This window comes from Lepidochelys olivacea (assembly GCF_965140295.1).
Source record: "Lepidochelys olivacea isolate rLepOli2 genome assembly, chromosome: 27".
Classification (NCBI taxonomy): Eukaryota; Metazoa; Chordata; order Testudines; family Cheloniidae; genus Lepidochelys; species Lepidochelys olivacea.
In genome coordinates this window covers 15,383,703-15,404,747 of record NC_140437.1, presented here as the reverse complement: position 1 = coordinate 15,404,747, position 21,045 = coordinate 15,383,703, and the positions used below count along the sequence as shown (strand labels likewise).

General features: G+C 61.6%; 1 protein-coding gene across 2 annotated transcripts in view; it reads left to right on the top strand.

Annotated features, from left to right (window-relative positions):
- The window catches only part of CACNB1 (calcium voltage-gated channel auxiliary subunit beta 1), a 29,994-nt gene extending 10,184 nt beyond the window's left edge, over positions 1-19,810 (top strand). The window contains exons 3-14 of one of the 2 annotated variants that reach the window (XM_084615855.1): positions 3,398-3,517; positions 5,722-5,844; positions 6,043-6,179; positions 6,971-7,047; positions 7,874-8,031; positions 10,101-10,181; positions 10,651-10,709; positions 11,262-11,371; positions 13,259-13,410; positions 13,898-13,993; positions 14,640-14,825; positions 16,793-19,810. In XM_084615855.1, the coding sequence (XP_084471981.1) occupies positions 3,398-3,517; positions 5,722-5,844; positions 6,043-6,179; positions 6,971-7,047; positions 7,874-8,031; positions 10,101-10,181; positions 10,651-10,709; positions 11,262-11,371; positions 13,259-13,410; positions 13,898-13,993; positions 14,640-14,825; positions 16,793-17,257 (1,764 nt within the window). In that variant the 3' untranslated portion in view covers positions 17,258-19,810. Of the gene's footprint in view, positions 1-3,397; positions 3,518-5,721; positions 5,845-6,042; positions 6,180-6,970; positions 7,048-7,873; positions 8,032-9,680; positions 9,701-10,100; positions 10,182-10,650; positions 10,710-11,261; positions 11,372-13,258; positions 13,411-13,897; positions 13,994-14,639; positions 14,826-16,792 lie in introns of both variants that reach the window. The other variant, XM_084615854.1, reaches the window with a different exon arrangement.
- Positions 19,811-21,045: the final 1,235 nt, after the last annotated feature.

The following is a 21,045-nucleotide window of genomic DNA, read 5'->3' as shown; positions in this document are numbered from 1 at the left end:
TGCACTTGGAAATCTGGTCCTGTGGGGGAGGTGCTCTGTGCCTCAGTTTCCCCCACTGGATCCTGACTCACCTCTTGGAGTTCATTAGCATGCGGCAGGTGCTCGAATATTCTGGGTCGCGGGGCTGGAGAAGCAAATAAGGGCCGCTGGGGAAGTCTGGATCCAGACAGTTCTCCCTCCCCCTCTCCCCCGTTCTCATTTGTCTTGGCCCCAAGCACAGCACCCAATGGCACAACCAGGGCTAAGTGCCATCCCTGGCCCCCGATCCAATGCCTTTGCTCCGTGGTACATCCCACTAGCTGCTCGCTTAAACCCCCATGTGCCCAGAAATCCCTCTCAGCTGGGTGGGTTGTTCCCCTCCCCCCCGGGACAGGGCTCCCTCCCAGCCCCGCAAGCACCCCCTGTTCCACTTTGCAGGGCTTCAGAACAGCGTCTTCATTCTGAAAGGGCTGGCGACCCCCCGCACACGTACCCAGCTGGGCCACATGCCGGCTGCACTCATATCTGACACTCGCTCGGTCACTGAGCCAATTGCGTCCAAGCCCCACGTCATCCGCTCCTGGCTGCCTGTCTCTCCGCTCCGGTCCGAGGCAGGGGAAGCCGGGCAGCCGTGCCTCATGAGCTTGCCTCCCCCAGCCCTGAGCCAGGGCGGATGGTACCTCTGCGAGATCACCCCGAGGGCCTCCCACCCAGCCCACCCTGGGGTGCTGATGCCCACCCCTGAAGCCCTTGATACTCAGCAAAACTGCGTTGTGGCTTCCCCTCCTTGCCTGCTGGCCTCGTCTCCCGAAGCCCTCCGCCCCTCTGCCTGGGGTCCCCCCTCCCAGCCGGGCTGCCCCCCTCCCCTGTGCGCCCCCCGCTCACGGCCGGGATGTATCTGTATTGGCTGGAAGACTCGGAGGAGGTGAGTACGCTGCTACCTTGGCTTCGAACCCCGTCTGTCTGGGTGAGCTGCCTGGCCAGAGTTGGGGGCCAAAAAGGGGAGACCAGAAGGGGGAGGGTTTGCATGTCTCTGCGGGGAGGTGGTCCCCCCTCCAGCCGGCTCCAGCTGAATCATCTCCACTCCTGACTGAGGTTAGCCCAGGCTTGCAAAGATCCATCCATCCTCACACAGCACAGGCTGCCCCCCTCAGCAGGGGTCCCCCCTGCTCCACGCTGCCTCCCTCAGTGGGGGCTCCTCAGAGGATGCCTCTGTGTTTGATCCAGTGAAACCTGCTGGTGTGTTTAAACCCAGCTGGGACCGAAGGGCACCTGGAACGGCCCTGAGAGGAGGCTGGCACGGTTTGAGAGAGGGGGGATGCTCTGTGGGGCTCTGCAGCAGCCCCTCTGGTTGGCCTGAGCATAGCCCCCTGCCCTCAGCTCCTGGCCCCTTGGGGTCGTTCAGTTATTGGGATTGCGGAGAAAGCAGCAGGTTTGATTTAGATCCCAAGCAGTTGAGTGCAGAGCCTGTGATTAAAGGGGAACCCCCATCAGTTCCCCGATCCCCTCTGAGCTGCCAGCCATGGGATGCTGCTCCCCCCATTCCTGACACAGCCGGGGAGGTAGATGAACTCACTGTGTGGCATGAGAGCTGACTAATTAGCGCTGATGTTTCTGGGGCCCGGGCAGAGGCAGCTGAGGGCTGCCATCTCTGTCCCCGGGGCCCGGAGACTTGGAAGCGAGCTGGGAACCCCGCTGCAGGACTGGAAGGGGAGGGACCCCAAGAGAACACGGAGTCCCCAAGCCAGTCAGGGAAATGAGTTTGCTAGTCCTCCCCTTCCCCTAGGATCCCGATACCAAGCCATTTGGTGATGCAGGGTCATTAGCAGGCAGTCTCTGCTCTGCGGGGAGCTGGGTCAGGATTCAGGGCCTTGGCAGACCTGGGGGGCAGGAATTGGCACAGTGGGGCAGCTGCGGGTCGAGATTGAGGGGAGTTAGGAGAACAGTGCAGGAGGCCTCTCTAAACTGCCCTTCACGGTTAACCCCCCTTCCTTGGATGCCCCGAATTCCTGAACAAACCCGGCCCCTGAGCCCAGTGCCCACGCTCTATTAGTATGACTAGGCGAGGCTGGGGCAGCGCCAAGCCCAATGCCCCATGGCAGCAGCTGGGACGCCTTGCACTGATGCCACCCGGAGCCCTCGCCTTCTCTCTGGGCTCCTGCTCACGCGTTCACTGCCCTGCCAGGGCTCTCCGGTGACTAGGAAGCTCCATTCGTCACAGGCAGGGCCGAGAGCCTGCACGCTGTCCTGTCTCCTCTGCACTGATCCCCAGGGGGACGTGCGTCAGGGTCCACCAGAATGCAGGGGCCTGCCCCCACAGAAGACAGATGCCTCCCATCCCCATGTGGACTCTTTGCCTCCTCCCTTCCCTGAGTTCACTGCCAAGATTGGTGCCTCAGTTTCCCCACCAGCATCGGAACCCCCGAAGCAGAGGCGCCGGGTGGGGGCAGAGCACTTTGACTGCTTCATTAGCAGGCCTCAGCCTGCGGGTAAGCGGCACATGCTGGGGATGTGGGACAGGCCAGGGATCGTAGCCCCACTGGATCAGACAAGATCAGGCCCCTGAGTCTCACTCACCACCCCACTCCTTGTTGGTTCTCCTGCCCCTGCTCCATTTCCTCTCGCTCACAGGCTGCTCCCCATTAAGGATGTGGGTTTCCAGGCCCCTCACCCCAGGGGGACTGTCTGTTTCTAGGTCCCCCCCCCTCCCCGCCTGTGGCCCTGTTTCTCTTGCCAGTGCTGGTGCTTTCATGTGGTCTGATGCCACCCCCCCAGCCTGGCACTGCCCTGTCCCATCCCCGCTATCACGTTCCATCCCAGAGCGGTGAGAACAGCTGCACCTTGTTCCCTGCCACTCAGTTTAACCCTCGCCGCACTAGGGGGAACCGAGGCACAGAGAGTCAGCGGCAGGGCCCGGAATGGAACCCAGGAGTCCTGACTCCTGCACCATAGCCACTACATTGGACCCCTCTCCCCTTCCAGAGCTGGCAGAGCCCCAGAGTCCTACAAACCCCTGTGCCCTGCAGGGGCCTAAGGTCCCTTAGGGGCTCGTCTCTCTAGCTCACACCGTGGAGGTTTTACCCCGTGCGCCAGAGGCGGGGGTTGTTACAGCCCGGGATGGGCTGTGCTGGTCAATGGTTTGTTTCTAAAGTGCCCAGAGGCCACGGTGATGGGTCCATAATGAATGACATCCAACCGCCTCTAGCGTGGCGGGCAGCTGGGCCCAATGCCAGGCTGCCTGGCCAGCCCCTGTCCCCGCGGTTTCACAGGGTGATCAGTGCATGGGGAGGTGAGAGCATCCCCCTGGGTATCTCCTGCTGCTCTAAATGGGCTCACTCGGCTGTGTGGCCATGGCTCTGCCTCCACGGGGGAGGCTGCAAAGCCCACCCGCCTCTGATGTGGGTGCTTGCTCCTCCAGGGCTCCGCGGATTCCTACACCAGCCGCCCCTCAGACTCAGATGTGTCTCTGGAGGAGGATCGCGAGGCACTGCGCAAGGAGGCTGAGCGCCAGGCCCTGGCGCAGCTGGAGAAGGCCAAGGTAGGTGCCAGGGCTTGTGCGTGGGGGTGGGTGGGGAGGTTCCTTCACTCCCGTTCGGTCTCTGAATCCTCTTGTGCAGGCTGCAGGGACTACGGGTCCCTTTCTGTACCCAGCCCACAGGGTGGACGCTGATCGAGAGGCTGGGGGGCTACGCAGGGAAACACGGGCTGTCCAGCAGCTTGTGGCTGGCACTTTGCCTTCCCACCTGCTAAGCCAGCGTGGGGGGGGGTTGGTTCAACTTCTCCGTTCCCAGTTTCGCCTCAGCCCCACCCCCAGCGCCAAGCTGCCCTGGTGCTAGGAGTTCATCCCCCAGCTTTCTGGCCTGGCCCCTTTCCCGTCTGTGACGGATCAGGTTGCATTGCTGTGCGGATGCCCTGAGTCGCCACCCCGTTCCAGAGAGCCCCGCTCTGCAGGGGGAGCCCAGTGCCAGGGAACCCTGGCTGTTCCTTCCCTCCCCGTGCCCAGTGTACTAGCTGTTCTTGCTGCAGCTGGCCCCGGGCCCAGCGCCGCCCGTAAATCCCGCAGTCCTGGGACCACCATCAGCTAATTCATTTGGCTAATCTTGATGAAACGTCTCATTGACCCGGGCTGGGCTCGGGAGAGTGCTGGTGCCAGGAGACTGCCGGCTGGTGCTGCCTCAGCTGGCGGCATCCCAGCCCTTCCATTACACCCCCTCCCAGCCAGCTAGCACCGGCTGCCAAGTGGGGGAAGGGCCCCCCACCTCATCCAGGGACTGCCGCCGCCCTGCCACAGGTGGGTGACAGGGACGCACCCCTGCAGCCATATCCACACGGGGGGTGGGCACGCTCTCTTCCTCTGGTCAGAGGCCCTGTGGGAGGCTATCCCGTGGGTCACCCCACTGTCTGAGCTCGCAGGAGGACACCAGGTCCCAAAATCACTTCCTGAGGCCCTCTCGGGGCTGGGCACAATCAGGGCTGTGACATTGACCGCTCTGGGAGGGGAGTGTGGACTAGTGGTTAGAACAATTGGTATTTGGGCGTCAGGACTCCAGGGTTCTATTCCCAGCCTGACCTTGGGCACGTCTCACCTCCCCGCACCTCAGTTTCCCCTCTGTACAATGAACATCAGGCTTCCCAGGGGCCTGCTGGGACCCTCTATTCCAGGCTGAGCCTGGGCGGCCCCTTGGTGCTCACCTCTGCCCCTCGTGCTCTTCCCTGGCCTGAGCGCACACCTCTCCCCTGCCCGCAGCCAGGCTCCCTGGGAAGAGGGGAGATGTTGGCCCTGCCCTGCTCGCTGGCTGCGCAGTCCGGCTGCCATTAGCTAATGAGGCCCCTGTCTCTCCCCGCCCCCCATGGTGCAGTGGGCTCGCACGCTCTGCAGCCGCAGCACCCCCTCGCTCTGCTGCTGGCAGCTGAGGTGTAATGTCCATTGGGAGACGTGCCAGCCCCTCTCCCAGGCAGGGCCAGCCCTTTAGCGCAGCTCTGTGCGTGAGCAGAACCAGGGCACCATGGACAAGGACAAGGCCCTGTAAGGCTCTAGCTACCAGATCGGCATCGCTGGCAGAGCAAAGGCCTCTGTTTATCGCCCGACCAGGCAGGGTTTCCCCATCTCCCCTGGCGCTGGCAGGCCCCTCTATAGGTGGGACAGCTTGGTTGCCCAGGTCCTCTTTTGGGGCAGCCGTTGTGACCAAGAACCACCCGAGTCATTACGCACACGCCTCACCCTTCGCACGGCAACACCTCTCTCCTCACGGCCGACCTGGCCTGGCTCTGGACCGGCGGCCTCAAGGCACCAGGCATCGTAGCCCAACCCCTGAGCCAGCCAGTCCCCGGAGCCGTTCAGCTCCATCTCACCCATGGCTCCTCTCAGGGCCCTGATTGTGGCCCCCTCCTGGACTTGGGGGACCTGGGCTGGTCTCCCTGCCTGGCTCGCTGCCCCGTGGGGAATTTATTCTTGGGGTGGGGGTCCACTCCATTTCTTGGAGGAGGGACCCCTTTTCCTTGGTTCCTATGGTGGGGAGAGGAGGGGAGGGGAGGGAGTTGGCTGGGGCTGTTCCGTGTTCCTGGATCAGGGGTGAGAATTTGGCCCCGGATTGCTTACCCCCTTCCTGGCTGGTCTCTGCAGCCGCTAGGTAACAGCGTTCTCTGAAATGCCAGAGCAATGCAGCCTTGTGTCTGAGAGACCCGGGCCCCTCCAGCGTCTCTCTCCTCCCTCCCCGCACCGCTAACCCGTCTCCTGAACAGACCAAGCCGGTGGCATTCGCCGTGAGGACAAACGTGGGCTACAACCCGTCCCCCAACGATGACGTGCCGGTCCAGGGCATGGCCATCTCCTTCGAACCCAAAGACTTCCTGCATATCAAAGAGGTAGGGGCCGGCGCGGGCCCAGGCCCGGCTGAGGCTCTGCGGAGCGCCGCGGCAGGGGGACTGGGGCTCGGCACTGTGTTGCTGGGTGTGGGTTTGGCATGGAGAGGACACGGGCCCAGCACAGCATTGATGGGACAGGCTCGGCGCAGGGCGGGGATGGGCACCATGTCTCAGGCCCTTCTTCTCTCCATCCTGCAGAAATACAACAACGACTGGTGGATTGGGCGCCTGGTGAAGGAGGGCTGCGAGGTGGGGTTCATCCCCAGCCCCGTCAAGCTGGAGAACATGAGGATGCTGCAGGAGCAGAAGATGAGGCAAAATCGCCTGAGCTCAAGGTGGAGCAGCCAAGCTGAGGGGATAGAGGGGGAATCATGGCTCCTGGCCGCATCCGTGTGCAGCCTGGAGCCCTGGGACCCCCCAGGGCTCGAGAGCAGTGTGTTATGGGTAACTGAGGCAGGCCCAGGTTAGCCCTCTGAACAAATCCACTCCAGTGAGACTGGGAGTGGGGGGAGGAGGATCAACATCCCCTTCCAGTGGGCTCACTACTGGGCACCTTGGGTCATCATTCCCTTTGCTCAGTGGTAAGCTCCTGCACAAGGGGCCAGGCAGGGGAGAACCAGCTCCAGGATCAGCAGTGACACCAGCTGAGGATGCAAAGGGCCTTCCATCCCCATGCTGCAGGGCAGAACCTGAGTACTGGCTGGGAAGGGGTCAGGAGGAACGTGCAGGAGTAGATGGACTCATTGGTCTGAACTGGCACAGTAGGGAGAATAGCTGGCTAGATAGGCCCTTGATCGGATCTGGTACATCACTGGGTGAGTGGGAGAGCGCTGGACTCTGGCCCCAGTGGTCTGATCCCAGCTGGGGGAGGGGAATAGGAGATACCAGGCTAGATGGGCACATGGCATTGCCCTGGTGCTGTGGTTCCAGATTTAAGTCTCTCACAGAATCTGGGTGTGGAGGCCAATTCCCCCTTGCTCAGAATTTGCCGTGGTGGGGCCCTTGCTTTCCAGACTGATGTCGTCCGTCCCCGTCCCCCCACACCCCTCCCTTTGCCCCCTCCACCAGCCCAGGAAATTCCCCATCTCCAGGCACTTACTGCTCCTTGCCTTTCTGCTCCACGCAGCAAATCGGGGGACAACTCCAGCTCCAGCCTGGGAGATGTGGTGACGGGGACCCGCAGACCCACCCCGCCTGCCAGTGGTAAGACCACCCCCTCCCTTTGCTGTTTGACAGCGGACAGCCCCCAGCTGGCAAAGTTTACTGGACCACTAAGAGAGACTGATGGAGAGGGGCTGATTCTGGCTGTGGCCTTGGCAATAACAAAAGGGGCTGAAATGCCAGGTCTCTTCCCCCATTATGCCCTGAGACCAGCTAGCGCCCCAGTGTCAGAGAGACAAGGGTGCTGGCCTGGAAGTGCCCAGCTTTCTTCTCAGGAATCCTACCGCAGATCCTGGAATCTCCGCGTCCTCTGCAAACGCAGGCCAGGGCTGAGACACAGGTGCACACACAGCACACAAGAGCTGGCGGGGAGCACTGGGCTGGGAGTATGGGGCCCGTCGTTCATGCTGGCGTGCACATGGAGAGTCTTGCATTTGTATGGATGAACAACTGGGCACAGGCAGAAGGGCGTATACACAGGCATGCTCCAGGTATGCCCACCGGGGCACAGACATCCCCTAGACATGCCCACTTATGCCCACTTTCATGGCATGCAGAGGAAACCTGCTACCAGCTGCCCTGTCACTCTTGCAGGTGGGGTACCTGATGGTTCTCCCCCCACTCTGACCCCCTCTCTACGTTGTCTGCAGGGAAGCGACAGGTTTTTCCCCTTCCTCTCATTTTTCTCTTTCGTTTACTGAATCATTTTTTCCTCCTCCCTTTGGTACATTTTTTCATTCTTTTGTTCTTTTCAGCTGTTCCTTTCTTTTTTCTGTTTTACTTTTTCTTCCCTCCCTCCCTCCCTCCTTTCGTTCATTCGTTCTTTCTTTCTTTTTGTTTTCCCCCTCCCCACAATCTGCCCCCCCAGGTACTCTGGACATGACTAATTTAGCTTATGACCTAGACGCCCTTGACTTAGAGCTGGAGGAGGCCGAGGGCCTGGAGAACCCCCAATCCCCTAAGGCTAGCATCAGCAGTGTCACCACGTCCCCCTCCAACGTCAAGCACATCCCCTTCTTTAAGAAGGTAAAGGAGCCCGGAGTGGGACTCTGCACCCGCCTGCCGCACCCTCGCTCACGCCTGCTGCTAATACCCGTGATTCACCCTGTGTATGGGGCTCGCTGACTTGGTTGGGGAGCTTTGGGTTTTGGGGGCGGGAGGGGGGGCAGGAAGGGCCATGGTTTGGACGTGGTCCCATTGTCGTTCAGCCGCTGCTCTTGGTCAGCGCTGTGGGGCACACTATGGGGTAAGAGCATCATCTCACAGGCACCAGGGGACCTATAGCCAGGGCTGGATGTCCCCTTTGCAGGCACTTTTGGGTGTGTTCCCCATCACACCAGGAAACCCCGCCTCCAGCGTGGCTTGGAAAGGGGCAGCCCTCGGGGGTGTCCCTTCTCTGGCCTCCCCCCCCCATACGTGCACATGAGGCATGAGAATGGTATGTTCCAGTGATCACACACACGGCCCATGAGTTGAGAGCATTTCTGCCAGTTGACACCCTCCCCACATGAAGCGTGGGAATGGAGCGGTCCAGTGCTGCCTCGCCCCTGTGAAATGCGGGAGTGGAACATTCCAGCGGTTCCAAAGCCCCCAGCATAAAGCATGGGAGTAGAATGTTCCAGCACTGCTCCTCCCCCATGAGACATGGAGTGGAACGTTCCGGCAGCTCCTCACACCATGTGAAGGCTGAAGCACTGGCCCCCACCCCTCCATGTAAAGCATGGGAATGGAATGATCCAGTGTTGGCCTCCCCCATGAAACTTTGGAGTGCAAGGTTCTGGTGGTTCTCCAAGCATGGGAATGGAATGTTCCAGTGCTCCCTTCCTCCCCCCCCATGAAACTCTGGAGTGGAACATTCTAGCGGTTCTCCAAGCATGGGAATGGAATGTTCCAATGCTGCGCCCCCATGTAAAGCATGGGAGTGGAACGTTCCAGCGCACACTCCCCCTCCCCGCCCCCCCCCCCGGAAACATGGGAGTGGCATCGTCTGTCCCATCCCACCCTACCCCCATTAGATGGTGGGGGGGGGGCGGCTCCCGTCGGGGGCCCATCCCGCTCCCCTGGGGGCAGCGCCCCTGTGGCCTGGAGGTTGCTGCTTGCTGAGCAGCCCGGGGGCTGCTCTAGAGTACACGGGTAGGGGCTGCAGCAGGGTGTTTCCAGGACATTCCTCACCAAGGGGTCCCCAGTGAGCCACAGAGCTGGGGATCAGTCAGGGGGGTGGTATTCAGTGCAGGGCCAGGGGGGCAGTCTGGGGGCGAGGGCCTGTGAGCCAAGGGGGCAGGGGAGGAGGGCATTGCTGCTGCCAAGCAGGGAGGGTGTTTGCAGTGCCAGAGGGTGTGGATTGAAGAGGGCGGGTGTGAAGTGGGGAGCAGGGCCAGCGCAGGGGGGAGCTGCGTAGCACCTGGGGGACACCCGGGGGAGCCACGCCATCCCTCCGATGTGGCCACACACCCTCCCTTAGATCCTCCTCCCTCCCTGATTCCACCTGCAGCCTGAGCCAGGTTTCAGAGCCCCCTCCCCTGCCTGTCCCCATTTCCCACACACTGCCGGCTACAGAAACCTCCCCGCTGCTGCTGCGTGTCTGCTGGCGTGACCTGTCAATAACACGCATGCCTTGTTTGTCTTCTCTCGCCTGCCCCCTCCCCTGCCCCATTAATGGTGATCACTGGACATAGCCAAGCAGAAGCAGAAATCGGTGAGTAAAAGGGCTTTACTTGACCTGCCTGTAAAGGGTGGGGGCGGGCCTGGGCCCCCATAATGATCCTTCCCCACCCGGCTTCTCCACCAGCGGTGATGGGCCGTGTGAGTGTACCAGAGCCAACAGCCTGGGTGTTCCCATGCCATCAGCTCCCCTCTCCCGGGACCCAGTGCCACCACCCGCACTGGGCCATGAAGGTACGAAGGCAGAACCTCCCAGCTCTCAAGCCAAGGGAGCATCAGCATGAGCTGGGTAGCCTGAACCCAAGAAGATGCCAGCTCTTCCCCCACCCTGCAGGGCACTTGGGTTTTGCAGTGCCCCCGTGGGGGTAGGGCCCCCTGCTCCAATGACTCCCGCTGGGTACATGTCACACCTTGTCTTTTGCCCTCTCCGGCAGGCAGAGCATGTGCCGCCCTATGACGTGGTGCCCTCCATGCGGCCGATCATTCTTGTGGGGCCGTCCTTGAAGGGGTACGAGGTGAGCCCGGGGCGGGTGCATGGAGTGGGGGGGGGGCAGGCTGGGGAGGTGGCATTTTCAGCAGCTTCCCGGGGAGCAGGTGACCCTTGATCTCATTCCCTCTGTTTCACCCATCCCCATCTGTCTGTCCATCCATTCGCTCGGCCATTCCCTCTTCCCCTCCCCTTCCGTCTGACCGACAACCCCCCCCGCCCCGTCTTGCCCCATTCCACCTCTGCATCTGCCCACGTCCTCCTCTCTCCATCTCCTCCGGGACCCATCTGCTCTGTCTCCTGAGGGCCTGTGCCAGGGGGAGCCAGTGACATCTGATCTCTGAAATCACTGCCCACCCCTCCGATGTCCATTGCTCTCTCTTTTTCTAACCCCACCCACCCACCCCCACGCAGTCACACCTTGATGCAGTGAATCCCGACTCCCCCTCCCTCCTGCCCCCCAGGTGCCTGACTCCATCGTCACCCTCTCTCCCCAGGTGACGGACATGATGCAGAAAGCCCTCTTCGATTTCCTGAAGCATCGCTTCGATGGCAGGTGCGGGGGCTCCTCAGACAGATGCTGCCAAACACTCCCCCACAACCCTCCCCACTGTGGCCCTTTTTGGTCACCAGGGAAATGGTGTTTTACTCAAAATCCCAGTTTCTGGGAGTCGCCCCATGCAAGCACCTGGACACCACGGTGACAGGCTCCTTAGGGTCTGACTGAGAGAGATCCCAGCAGGTCAGCCACACGCTCTCACTCCAGCCTGATGCAGGACACTCTCTCTCTCCCTCCGCCCGTCCCTAGCCCTCTCCATCGGAGGATCTCCAAGCACTCTGTAAGCATGAGAGCCCAGGAGTCTGGTGCTCTGGCCTTGCGTCCCCTTGCTGGGCAGGCAGCAATGAGCAGCGCAGATGGGGTGGTTCCCCGTATGGGGATTCTGCTGCCAAGGTGCTGGGGTTCACACCCTGACTTCTGCCCCCAGGGCTCCTTTGGGGTACTGTTGCCTGACCCTGGTGGGGTGGGCGCCCTGCTGGGGGCCACAGCAAAGGTCGGGGGGCCCCCCCTCCCGCCTTCACGCTCTCTTCCTCTCTCCGTCCCTCTCAGAATCTCCATCACACGGGTGACGGCCGATATCGCCCTGGCCAAGCGCTCCGTGCTGAACAACCCCACCAAGCATACCATCATCGAGCGCACCAGCACCCGCTCCAGCCTGGGTGAGGCCATGGTGGAGGGGAAGGAGAAGCTGTGGATTTAACCCTTTCCTACATCCCAGCCCCGCTTGGTTATTCCAGGCCTCTTTGTTTTTTGGCTGCCTCTCACTTAGACTGACTGCTGGGCTTTGGAGGTTGAACCCTTTCAAGCCTGCCTGGCTTGGATCTGTATCCACTGGGAGCTGCCCTGGCTTCCTGCATCCTCCCTTCCCTCACCCCCAGCTGGCCCTGGAATGCCCACCATGCCCCGGGGCATCCCTTCCCCTCACCCTGTCTGGAAGGGCTCTCCGGGCCCATGCTCCCTGCCTCACCCGCTCCTGGGCAGGGCTTGGTGGCTTGCTTTGCTCTCACCTGCTCGTGCTAGATGGAAAGAGAGGCCCTGGGGTGAGGCTCCTGCCCCGAGGGATGCTTGGCCACACCAGGCAGGGACCCCCAAGTGCATGCTGGGTTGCGACGTGCCTTGACTCCCACTCAACAGGGCCAGGGCGTGTTTTCAGGTCCCCTGGGCACTGGTGCTGTCGTGTAGTGGGGTGACTAACAGGGCTCGTGTGAGCTGCGGCTACTGACCGCCCTGGGCTGGGCTGGAGCGGGGCCTGACGCACTGACTCCTGGGATGATCAGTTCAATTCACTCCTTTTTTCCCTCCCCTTTTTTCTTTCTCCCCCCACCCCTTCCCTCCGCGCTGCTTCCTTCCTCCCTTGCTCCTGGTACAGATGTCCTGGGTATGTAACCTTTAACCTCTCGGAGACCTGTCCAGACCGCTCCCTACCGTGCTGCTTAACCCCGTGGGATCCACAGCGTGCCAGGGGCCGACGTGTAACCTCCTGCTCCTACTGCCATATGGACTCAGGGTCACTCCAGCAGGGGCCACGAGGCGGGCAGCAGAGCAAGATAGCTGCCCCGCCGATGCCCCCTGGCTCAGATCTACAATGAGCTGCTCCGTGTGTGGGGCCGGAGTCAGCCAGGGCAGGAATCCCCTCCCCAGGGGTCTGTCCCACACCCGGCCTGATATGAGGTCTCAGGATTGAAGATGAGCTCAGGACACTCATCCCAGATCCCAGTGTCCCCAGGGTCCAGGCACGTGGGGATCTGGGTTTTGCTTTGTCCCCTGCTTGGCGCAAAGTGGTGTGTGTGTCCCTTCCCCACTCTACCGTGCCCCCAGCTCCAGACCCTGCCCCGCCTCGTGGCTTGGTGCTGGATGATCTCTGGTCCATACTGGCGGTGCACCCACCCAGGGCAGCGTTACACGTTGGGCACGCGCCAGGCGTGGGCTCCGCCGAGCGATCCCACTGCCCAGTGTGCAGCACGGCATGAAGGTACCTGGCGTTGGGGACCCAGGAGACACGTCCCTCCCGCCTCTGGGAGGAGACGGAGCTGCAGTGAAACCCATGTTTCTCGTGTGTGTCTGGGGGGAGGGGAGGGGGAACTGTCTTTGGGATACAGAGACCCCAGTGTATGGCCTCTCCCTGTGGCTTTCCGCAAAGCTGTTCCCCCACATATACCCTCCATATCTCCCCCTTTTCCTCCACACAAGGTCTGCCCCCTTACTATACCTTGCTTCCCCTGTTGCTATCCCCTCTGACATCTCCCCCACCCACAACGTACTGTGCCAGGATCCTCCCCACCTGGCCCCTTCCCCCCAACCCCTATCCAGGCTCTGCCCCCCCCCCCCCCCGCCCCGGTCTCTCACTGTCTCTCTACTCCTGGTCCCCCACCTGGTCCTTGCTCCCCCATCTCTGAAGGTTTCTCTGCCTCTGCCCCCCGCTCCCCACAGTCTTTCACTGTCTCTCTACCCCTTGCCCCCCATCTATCACGGTCTTTCTTCCCCTTCCCCCTCCCCCCCAGTCCATGACCTCCCCACAGTCTCTCACTATCTCTCTGCTCTGACAGCTGAGGTGCAGAGCGAGATCGAGCGGATTTTCGAGCTGGCCCGGACGCTTCAGCTTGTGGCCCTGGATGCCGACACCATCAACCACCCGGCCCAGCTGGCCAAGACCTCGCTGGCCCCCATCATCGTTTACATCAAGATCACCTCCCCCAAGGTCAGTGCATTGGACCTTGCAGAGGGATGGCCCAGCTCTTGTGTTGCTGCCTGGGGACTCACTGCCCAGTCCTCCCATGCTGGTCAGAACAAAGTGGTGGGGGGGGGAGGGATAGCTCACAAGTGCAACGAGTTGTAGGGTCTCAGCCTTGTCCTCTGAGGGACATTTCTCCACATTCAATGCAGAGTGTTTGCTTAAGAGAGGCCCAAGGCTGGGCTGGCGGGGGGCTGCGGGTAGGGACTCAGGGGCATCAACAGAGATGGGGGTTGGGGAAGCCAGCATCTTAAAGGGGCAGAGTTTGTAGCTTTCCTGCCTGAGCTCTGGGCTCAGACCCTGGCCCGAGCCGCAATGATACTTCATTCGCCCTGAGTCAGACCCCGCCGTGCCCAGCCCCTCTCCTCGGGACTGGAGAGGAACAGAGAGCGGGGGACACCCCAGGGGGATCCCTTCCCCTGCGCTCACCCCCCCCCGCCGCCTCCCCCTGCAGGTGCTCCAGAGGCTGGTCAAGTCCCGGGGGAAGTCCCAGGCCAAGCACCTGAATGTGCAGATGGTGGCGTCGGATAAGCTGGCACAGTGCCCTCCAGTGAGTACCTGCCCCACAGCCTCGCCCCCAGTTTGCCTTGCCCCACAACTGCCCCATGCCCCCAGCTCAGCCAGTGAGTACCCACCCCACAGCCTGTCCCGCCCCCCACGCCCTCTGCTTGCCACACCGCTGCCCCACACCCCCAGCTTGGCAGAATACCTGCCCCGCCCCACTGCCCCATTCTCGCAGCCTGGGCCAAGTCTCTGCCCCCCCCGCAGTGAATATCTGCCCCACAACGTGCCCTGATCGGCCTATACCCCCATTACCTCTCACTGCTAGCTTGACCAAGTACCCTTCTTTGCCCTGCCCCTCCCCACTCCCCCAGCTTGGCCGAGGCCCCATCTTCTGCCCCGCCCACTGCCCCTCCCCACTCCCCCAGCTTGGCCGAGGCCCCACCCTCTGCCCCGCCCACTGCCCCTCCCCACTCCCCCAGCTTGGCCGAGGCCCCACCCTCTGCCCCGCCCACTGCCCCTCCCCACTCCCCCAGCTTGGCCGAGGCCCCACCCTCTGCCCCGCCCACTGCCCCTCCCCACTCCCCCAGCTTGGCCGAGGCCCCACCCTCTGCCCCTCCCTCTGCCCCAGCTTGGCCGAGGCCCCTCCCCACACCCCCAGCTGGACCACCTCACACCCCTCTCTCTCATTGCAGGAAATGTTTGACATCATCCTGGACGAGAACCAATTGGAAGACGCCTGCGAGCACCTGGCTGAGTACCTGGAAGCCTATTGGAAGGCCACGCACCCGCCCAGCAGCAACCCGCCCAATCCCCTCCTGAACCGCACCATGGCGACCGCCGCCCTGGCCGCCAGCCCCGCCCCCGTCTCCAACCTCCAGGTACAGGTGCTCACCTCCCTCAAGCGCAACCTGGGCTTCTGGGGCGGGAAGGGCAGCCTGGAGCAGGGGCTGAGCGCCCAGCCCAGGGTGGAGGAGCACGTGCTGTAGCTTTAAGAGGAGGAGGAGGAGGAGGAGGTGGTGCCTTCAATGAACACGGAGGAAGAAATCTTCATGGGAAACCCCCGGCTGATTCCCCGCACCCCTGCCTCTGCTGCTGCCCCCCCCCATCCCGCTGCCCTGCGCATGGAGGGACTCCCTCTGCCTGCCCAGCATCGTTCGAAGGCTCAGGAACTGGGGGCATCGCGTCCATGGGGGGAACCTGGAAGGATCTCCCCCCCCCCCGCCCCGGCAGCGGTGCCTGAGCCTTGTAGCGGCGTCACAGGGAGCCGGGCTTTGCCCAGGAAGTGCCATACAGCCATCGGCCTCCCCCCCCACTCCCCCGGGCTTCTGCGTAAAGGCTGCCCCCTCTGGAGAGCTAGGTCGAGCCCATCAGCCGGCTCTAGCTCAGGATCCTGTTTGCACGGGGCTCCTTCCAGTCACCCCTCTAGCGGGGGACCCTTGGCCCTGCTGGGCTCTGCCTCCGGCGCAGTGCATTCTGGGGTTCCCACAGCACCGTTCTCAGAGTGGGAGCAAAGGCCGCTGGGTGATTTCCGAACACGAGGCTCTGCAGTGCAGGATGGGGCTGTGAGGCGGGGGAGTGCTGGGGCAAGGGGGTGACTCCCTATCCACATCAGAGGGCAGCACCAGCGCAGCCAGACCTGCGCCAGAAACCCCGGCGCGGCTGTCGTGCAGTGCTAGGCGTCCTCTCGGCTTGTCGTACCATCCCCACTAGTGTAGGTGGGAGCCATTAGCGAGGAAGCGTCTCACAATTTCCTCACCCTGGCTAGGAAGTTGGACTCCTTCTCCCATCTCCTCCCTTTCGCTGTCCCCCACCCCCAAGGCATCCCAACTCCTGCCTGCAGGCTGCCCCTGGTCTCTGAGAGCACCGAGCTCACAGGCCTCTGTTCAGGGCACCCTGACACACCATGTCTGTGCCCGCTCCTCGGGATCCAGCCTGCCTGGCCCCTCTGTCCGCTCCCCACTGCTGCCTTAGTGAGTGGCTGGTTCCCCCTGGGCACCACCCCATAAGTGCGAGTGGAGGTTCTCCAGCTGCCGGGGAACCTGCCCCAAGTCGTGCCCCGCCCTGGTCAGGTGGGCGGGGCGGTCAGGGCATGTTTGTGTCGTGGTGTCTGTCGTTTGTAATGCTCGTTGGATAGCTGAAGAGCTGCGGCTCATGGCCTTCTCCTCGTTTGGGCAGGCAGGAGCCGGGCCTGCTTCTCTCATTCACCACCCTGCCAGCGCCCCTCAATCCAGCCCACAGCCCACCTCTATGCCAGTCCAGGGCTCCCCATACACCGCCCTGCCAGCGTCCCTCATTCCTGCCCCCCAGTGCCCCTCAATTCCACCCACAGCCCCCCCCGCCGCTATTCCAGTCCAGGGCTCCCCATTCTCCACCCTGCCAGTGCCCCTCAATCCCCCCCACAGCCCCCCACTATGCCAGTCCAGGGCTCCCCATACATTGCCCACCAGTGCCCCTCAATCCCGCCCACAGCCCTCCCCCGCCCTCCCAGCTGCTATTCCAGTCCAGGGCCTCTCCCACACACAGCTCTGCAGTTGCTGCTCAGTCCTGACCCTCAGCCCTCACATCCCAGCCCTGAACCCCACCTGAGCAAACCATCCCACATACTCAGTGTTACAGGCATAACCTCCCCCAGGGGCTGGGCTGGGACCCCATAGTTTCATCTCCCCTGTGGCCCAGACTGGGATTGGGGGCCTGGGCTCAGCAGCCCAGAGGCTGCTCTCGCTGCGCTGACGATATACGTGTCTATTAATCGGTACTGAGCTGCCAGTGTCACCCCCTGGTGGCCAGACTAACTCTGCCTTGTCTTCTCCCGTTTGCATGGTTTGTCGCTACTTCTCCTAACCAGAGACCCTACCTAGTGCATGGGGAGCAGACGCGTGAGGGGGAGCGCGCCAGCCTGCACGACTACCCGGGGGAGCTGGTCAACCGCGGCCAGGGGCGGCCAGGCCAGCAGCACGCCCGCCTGGCCAACCGCGGCCTGTCCCGCCAGGACACCTTCGACTCGGAGATCCAGGGCAGCCGCGACTCTGCCTACACCGAGCCGGGCGACTCCTGCATGGACATGGAGACAGACCCCTACGAGGAGCCCGAGCCCCGCGGTGGCACCCCCAGTGCCTACCCCCGGGGCCTGGGCCGCCTCCACCAGCGCCAGGGCTCCTGGGACGAGGCCGAGCCCGACCACCAGAACCACAACCGGCAGCTGCGGGGCCGGAGCAAAGGGCGCGATCGCTACTGCCCCAGTGAGGAGGAGGCCATGAGCCGGAACAAGAACGACCTGGAGGGCTGGGGGCGGGACGTTTATATCCGCTAGGGGGTGGGGCATCTGGCTGCTAGGGGCCCTGGGGGGTGGGGCTTCGGTCAGCTAGGGGCCCCTGGGATGGGGTGTGATCTACTGGGGGGGCAGGGTTCAGTGTGTCCTGTGGGGGAATCTCTCTCCTCAAGGAGCCTCTGAGCATAGCGCTCCCCTGTGAGGCTGGTGTGGTTCATGCCCCCTAGCAGGGTTGGCCTGAGATTGTATGATGCTCCCCCCCCCACCTCCATGGGGATCCCTTGCCAGCAGTGCCAGGGGGGCCCTCTGCCAGTGGTGCCCCCCACTCAGCCCCCAGAGGGGCCCTTCTCATCTCCCATAAGATAGTGAAGATTCACCCCCACCTTAAACCCCTCCTGGGCCTCAGGGGACCCCGGGGGTGAAGGGCAGCCCAGTGTTTCTCGGGCTTTCCCCGCCCCCAAAGCTGACCAAACTGGGACCCAGCTTGCTCCCCCATGCCTGCCCCACTCACGTGCAGACGTGTGGTGTGAGGCACCGTGCCCTGAGGCAGGGCACCTTCTCCCCCCATTCCACCCCGGGAAGGAAAGCATGCTCAACCCTGGTATGTAACCGATCAGCCACCTCCTCCTCGCTCCCTGCCCTGGTTCTGCTCCCCGCTCACCCCCCCATCCCATTGTATTTCCATGGTGCTCTCTATGACCCAGCCGCCAGGGGAGTGGGACGGCCGGCGCCCCCCCATCGCTGGAGAGAGCCCGTCTCCGGCACCCGGGGTCCCTGCCCAGCGCCAAGGAAGCTCCTCTGCGGTCCAGTGCCTACAACAGAACCCAGCCCCTTGACCACCCGGCAGCTCCCCCAGCTCAATTTCGCCTGCCAAGACGGAGTGGGTTGGGGAGGGGGTGATGCATGCGTGTGGGGTGTGCACTGGGGCCTGCCGTGAGTGCGCCCCTGCCTGCAGAGCCGCATGTGAGTGCTGTGTGGGGTTACCTGGGCACCCTAAGCCTGAACTGGGCTGGGAGGGGCGGGTTAACACCCTGCTCTCTGAGGGCAAAGCAGCCCCTGGGCTGAAATGCCCCCCAATCCCCGAGGGGGGGGAAGGGTTGGAGGGGGCGGCATCTCCCAGCTGGCTTGGGAGGGGAGGTGTTAACAGCTTCTTGAGGCTCAGCTCTGGCCTGTCCTGTTCTCTTGCGCCCACTTCTGGGGTGGGAACCAGTGCTCATGGGCCTGCCTGTTGGGGCCCTTCGCTTCTGGGGTATTTTTATCTCAGCCGGAGCCCATCCCCTATCCAAAGGCCCAGGCCCTTCCCTGCCGTCCCCACTGGGGCTCTCTTCCCTCCCAGGGCCTGGGATGGTGGAAGCTGGGAGGAGGGTGGGGTGAAAGGGATCTGGATGGATCAAGCCCAGACCTCTGACTTTCTGGGCAGAGCTGCTTCCCCCCCGCCCCCGCCCCCTACCTGGTGCCAAAACCTGGGCTGACATGAAATGCCCATGGCTGCCCAGCGCCCCTCCCCTCCCCTGTGCAGTGTCTTGCGTCCCTGTGGCTGTCTGGTGTGTGTTCAGTCCTGTCTTGTCCGGCCATGGTGTGTCCATGTGTGTGTGAGCACGTGTCTGTCCATCCCCCCGTTCCCTCCCCCCCAACCCCCCAGTGCCAAGCTGGGACCCGGGCAGGGCCTGGCTCTGCATAGCACCTCTTGGATGTGAGTTCCCTGGCGCTCTGCCCATCAGACACCGCCCCCCCCCATCACATGCGCGCCTGGAGGGGCCTGCGCCAGCCTCCCCAGCCTGCACGGTGGCTGTGGATCCAAACCACCCCCCACCTGAAGGGAATGTTAAGCTTTGCTCTTAGTCAGTAAGGGTTGGGGGCAACGCCCGCCCCCCATTGGGGTATCACTGGAAGCTTCACCAGGGGAGCCCTGGGAGGCACTGCCTTAGACCAGACCCATGGGCCTCCCAGTCCCACATCTGGCATTCGCTGTAAACCCTGATTGTGCAGCACCATCCTGGTTTCAGTGGCCTCTTGAGGTTGATTGGCAGCTGTCTGTGATTCCTGCAGTGCCATCTCGTGGTTAGAACAGGGGCCTGGGGTGCCTCAGGTCCACACCCAGCTCTGCCATTTTGTCAGGTCACGCTCCTTTTTTGTGCCTCAGTTTCTCCTTTCTGTAAACCGGGGGGATAACAAGCGAACCTCCACTAAGCACTAAGAAATCCGCACGCTCTAGCCACATCAACGTGTTGTCGATACTGCACTTCATGGCTCTCTGTGCTACTGCTCATAGCTTCATGGTGGTAGCAGGCCTAGGACTCAGCACACAGGCCTCTACCAGTTGAACTACAGGAGAATCTCCTTTGGCAGTATGGGGCCTATGATACACTATTGAACCCAGTAGAGGGTGGCGGGGAGGAGGTGTCTGTGAAATGGACACAGCCCGAATGTGAGCAAAGCCACTTGAAAGCAATGAACCGTCCTGTATTTATGTCATTTAACAAACTATTTTAAAAGCAAATATTTTATTTATTTATTATCGTTCATTCGGGGAGGGGGTAACGTTCTCCCATTCGCTTGATTCTTTGTAATAAATATTTCATTGAGACCTCTAAAGACGCTGCTGTGATGGGGCGTGTGGGAAGAACACTAGAGCCATGTGCTTGTGAGTTTTTAATGCCAGATGAGTCCCCTTCCACCCTTATCAGTTGGCTACCTCTGCAGTTGAGTCCATTTTAGATCGTTTTTTCTTTTAAAGTGACAGATCAGCCACGCACCGTTTGTCTCCTCCATCCCCTGTCGTATAATTTGATTCTTCTGCTGTGAAAGCTCCAAAGACCCAGCCCCATTACAGTGGAAGTGGAACAATTTTGTATAATCAGCCTGCGCTCTGGTTGTGTGCAGCTCACACTGGCCCTTGGTGGTTCTGCAGGGAAGTGTCTGTGAAGCTGCATTTCTGGCCATTCCTGAGCTTTTGGGGACAAGTGATCAAATGTTTTAATTGCTTTTCCTCAGCCCCACTTGCATCATTTTTTAGGCATAGGGAATCAGGACTCCTGGGTTCTACTTCTCCCACTGGGGGGGCCCTAAAGTCTAATGATGAGCATGTGGGAGTGGGACTTGGGACTCCTGGGTTCTATACCCAACCCTTCTGTGTTTGACTTTGGCCCAGAGCCTCAAAGTTTCTCAGATAGCCATGAAGTGAAGGTTTTGAGGCTCTGGGCCTTTGTGACCTATGTCAGGAAGCACGAGATGATACTTCCGGTGCCAGTGTGTGGGTGTGTCTGCAGTGGCCGTGAATTTTCAAACATCTGTTTGCCCTTTTCCTCTATCCAAGCCGAAAATGGAAACAATACTGCACCTGTTCTGGCCCACCTATTGCCCCACAGTTGAGAAACTTGAAGGGACCGTGACACAGTTGGTGGGAGAAAATTTGCCCTTCCCTTTTGTTCCTCTATTTAATGGCAAACGCCATTCTTCCCTTTCACCCCTTTCTGTTAAGGAAATGGTATTGCCCAGCCAGAGCACTACAGTGTGTGTAGGGGCGCATGGTTATGTTCGTGTTTGGGCCCCTAGGAGCACTGGCCAACGTGTGTTCTCTCTGGGGAGGTGAGGGTTAACGTAGACTTAGCGGTGTGTCCCTGCCACCTGCCCGCTGTTATGGGTCACAACACTCCAACCCAGGCTACTACTCCGCTGTCCTGGGCACTTCTGGTTGCAAATGGCATCTACGTCCTTCGCTGCTGAAATGCAGCTGCCTCTGGGGTGTGCTGTGCTGTCTATGCATGAGGACATTGGAAAGAACGCCAGGGGATCTTTAAATCATTGCACGCAGTCACAATCTCAGGTAC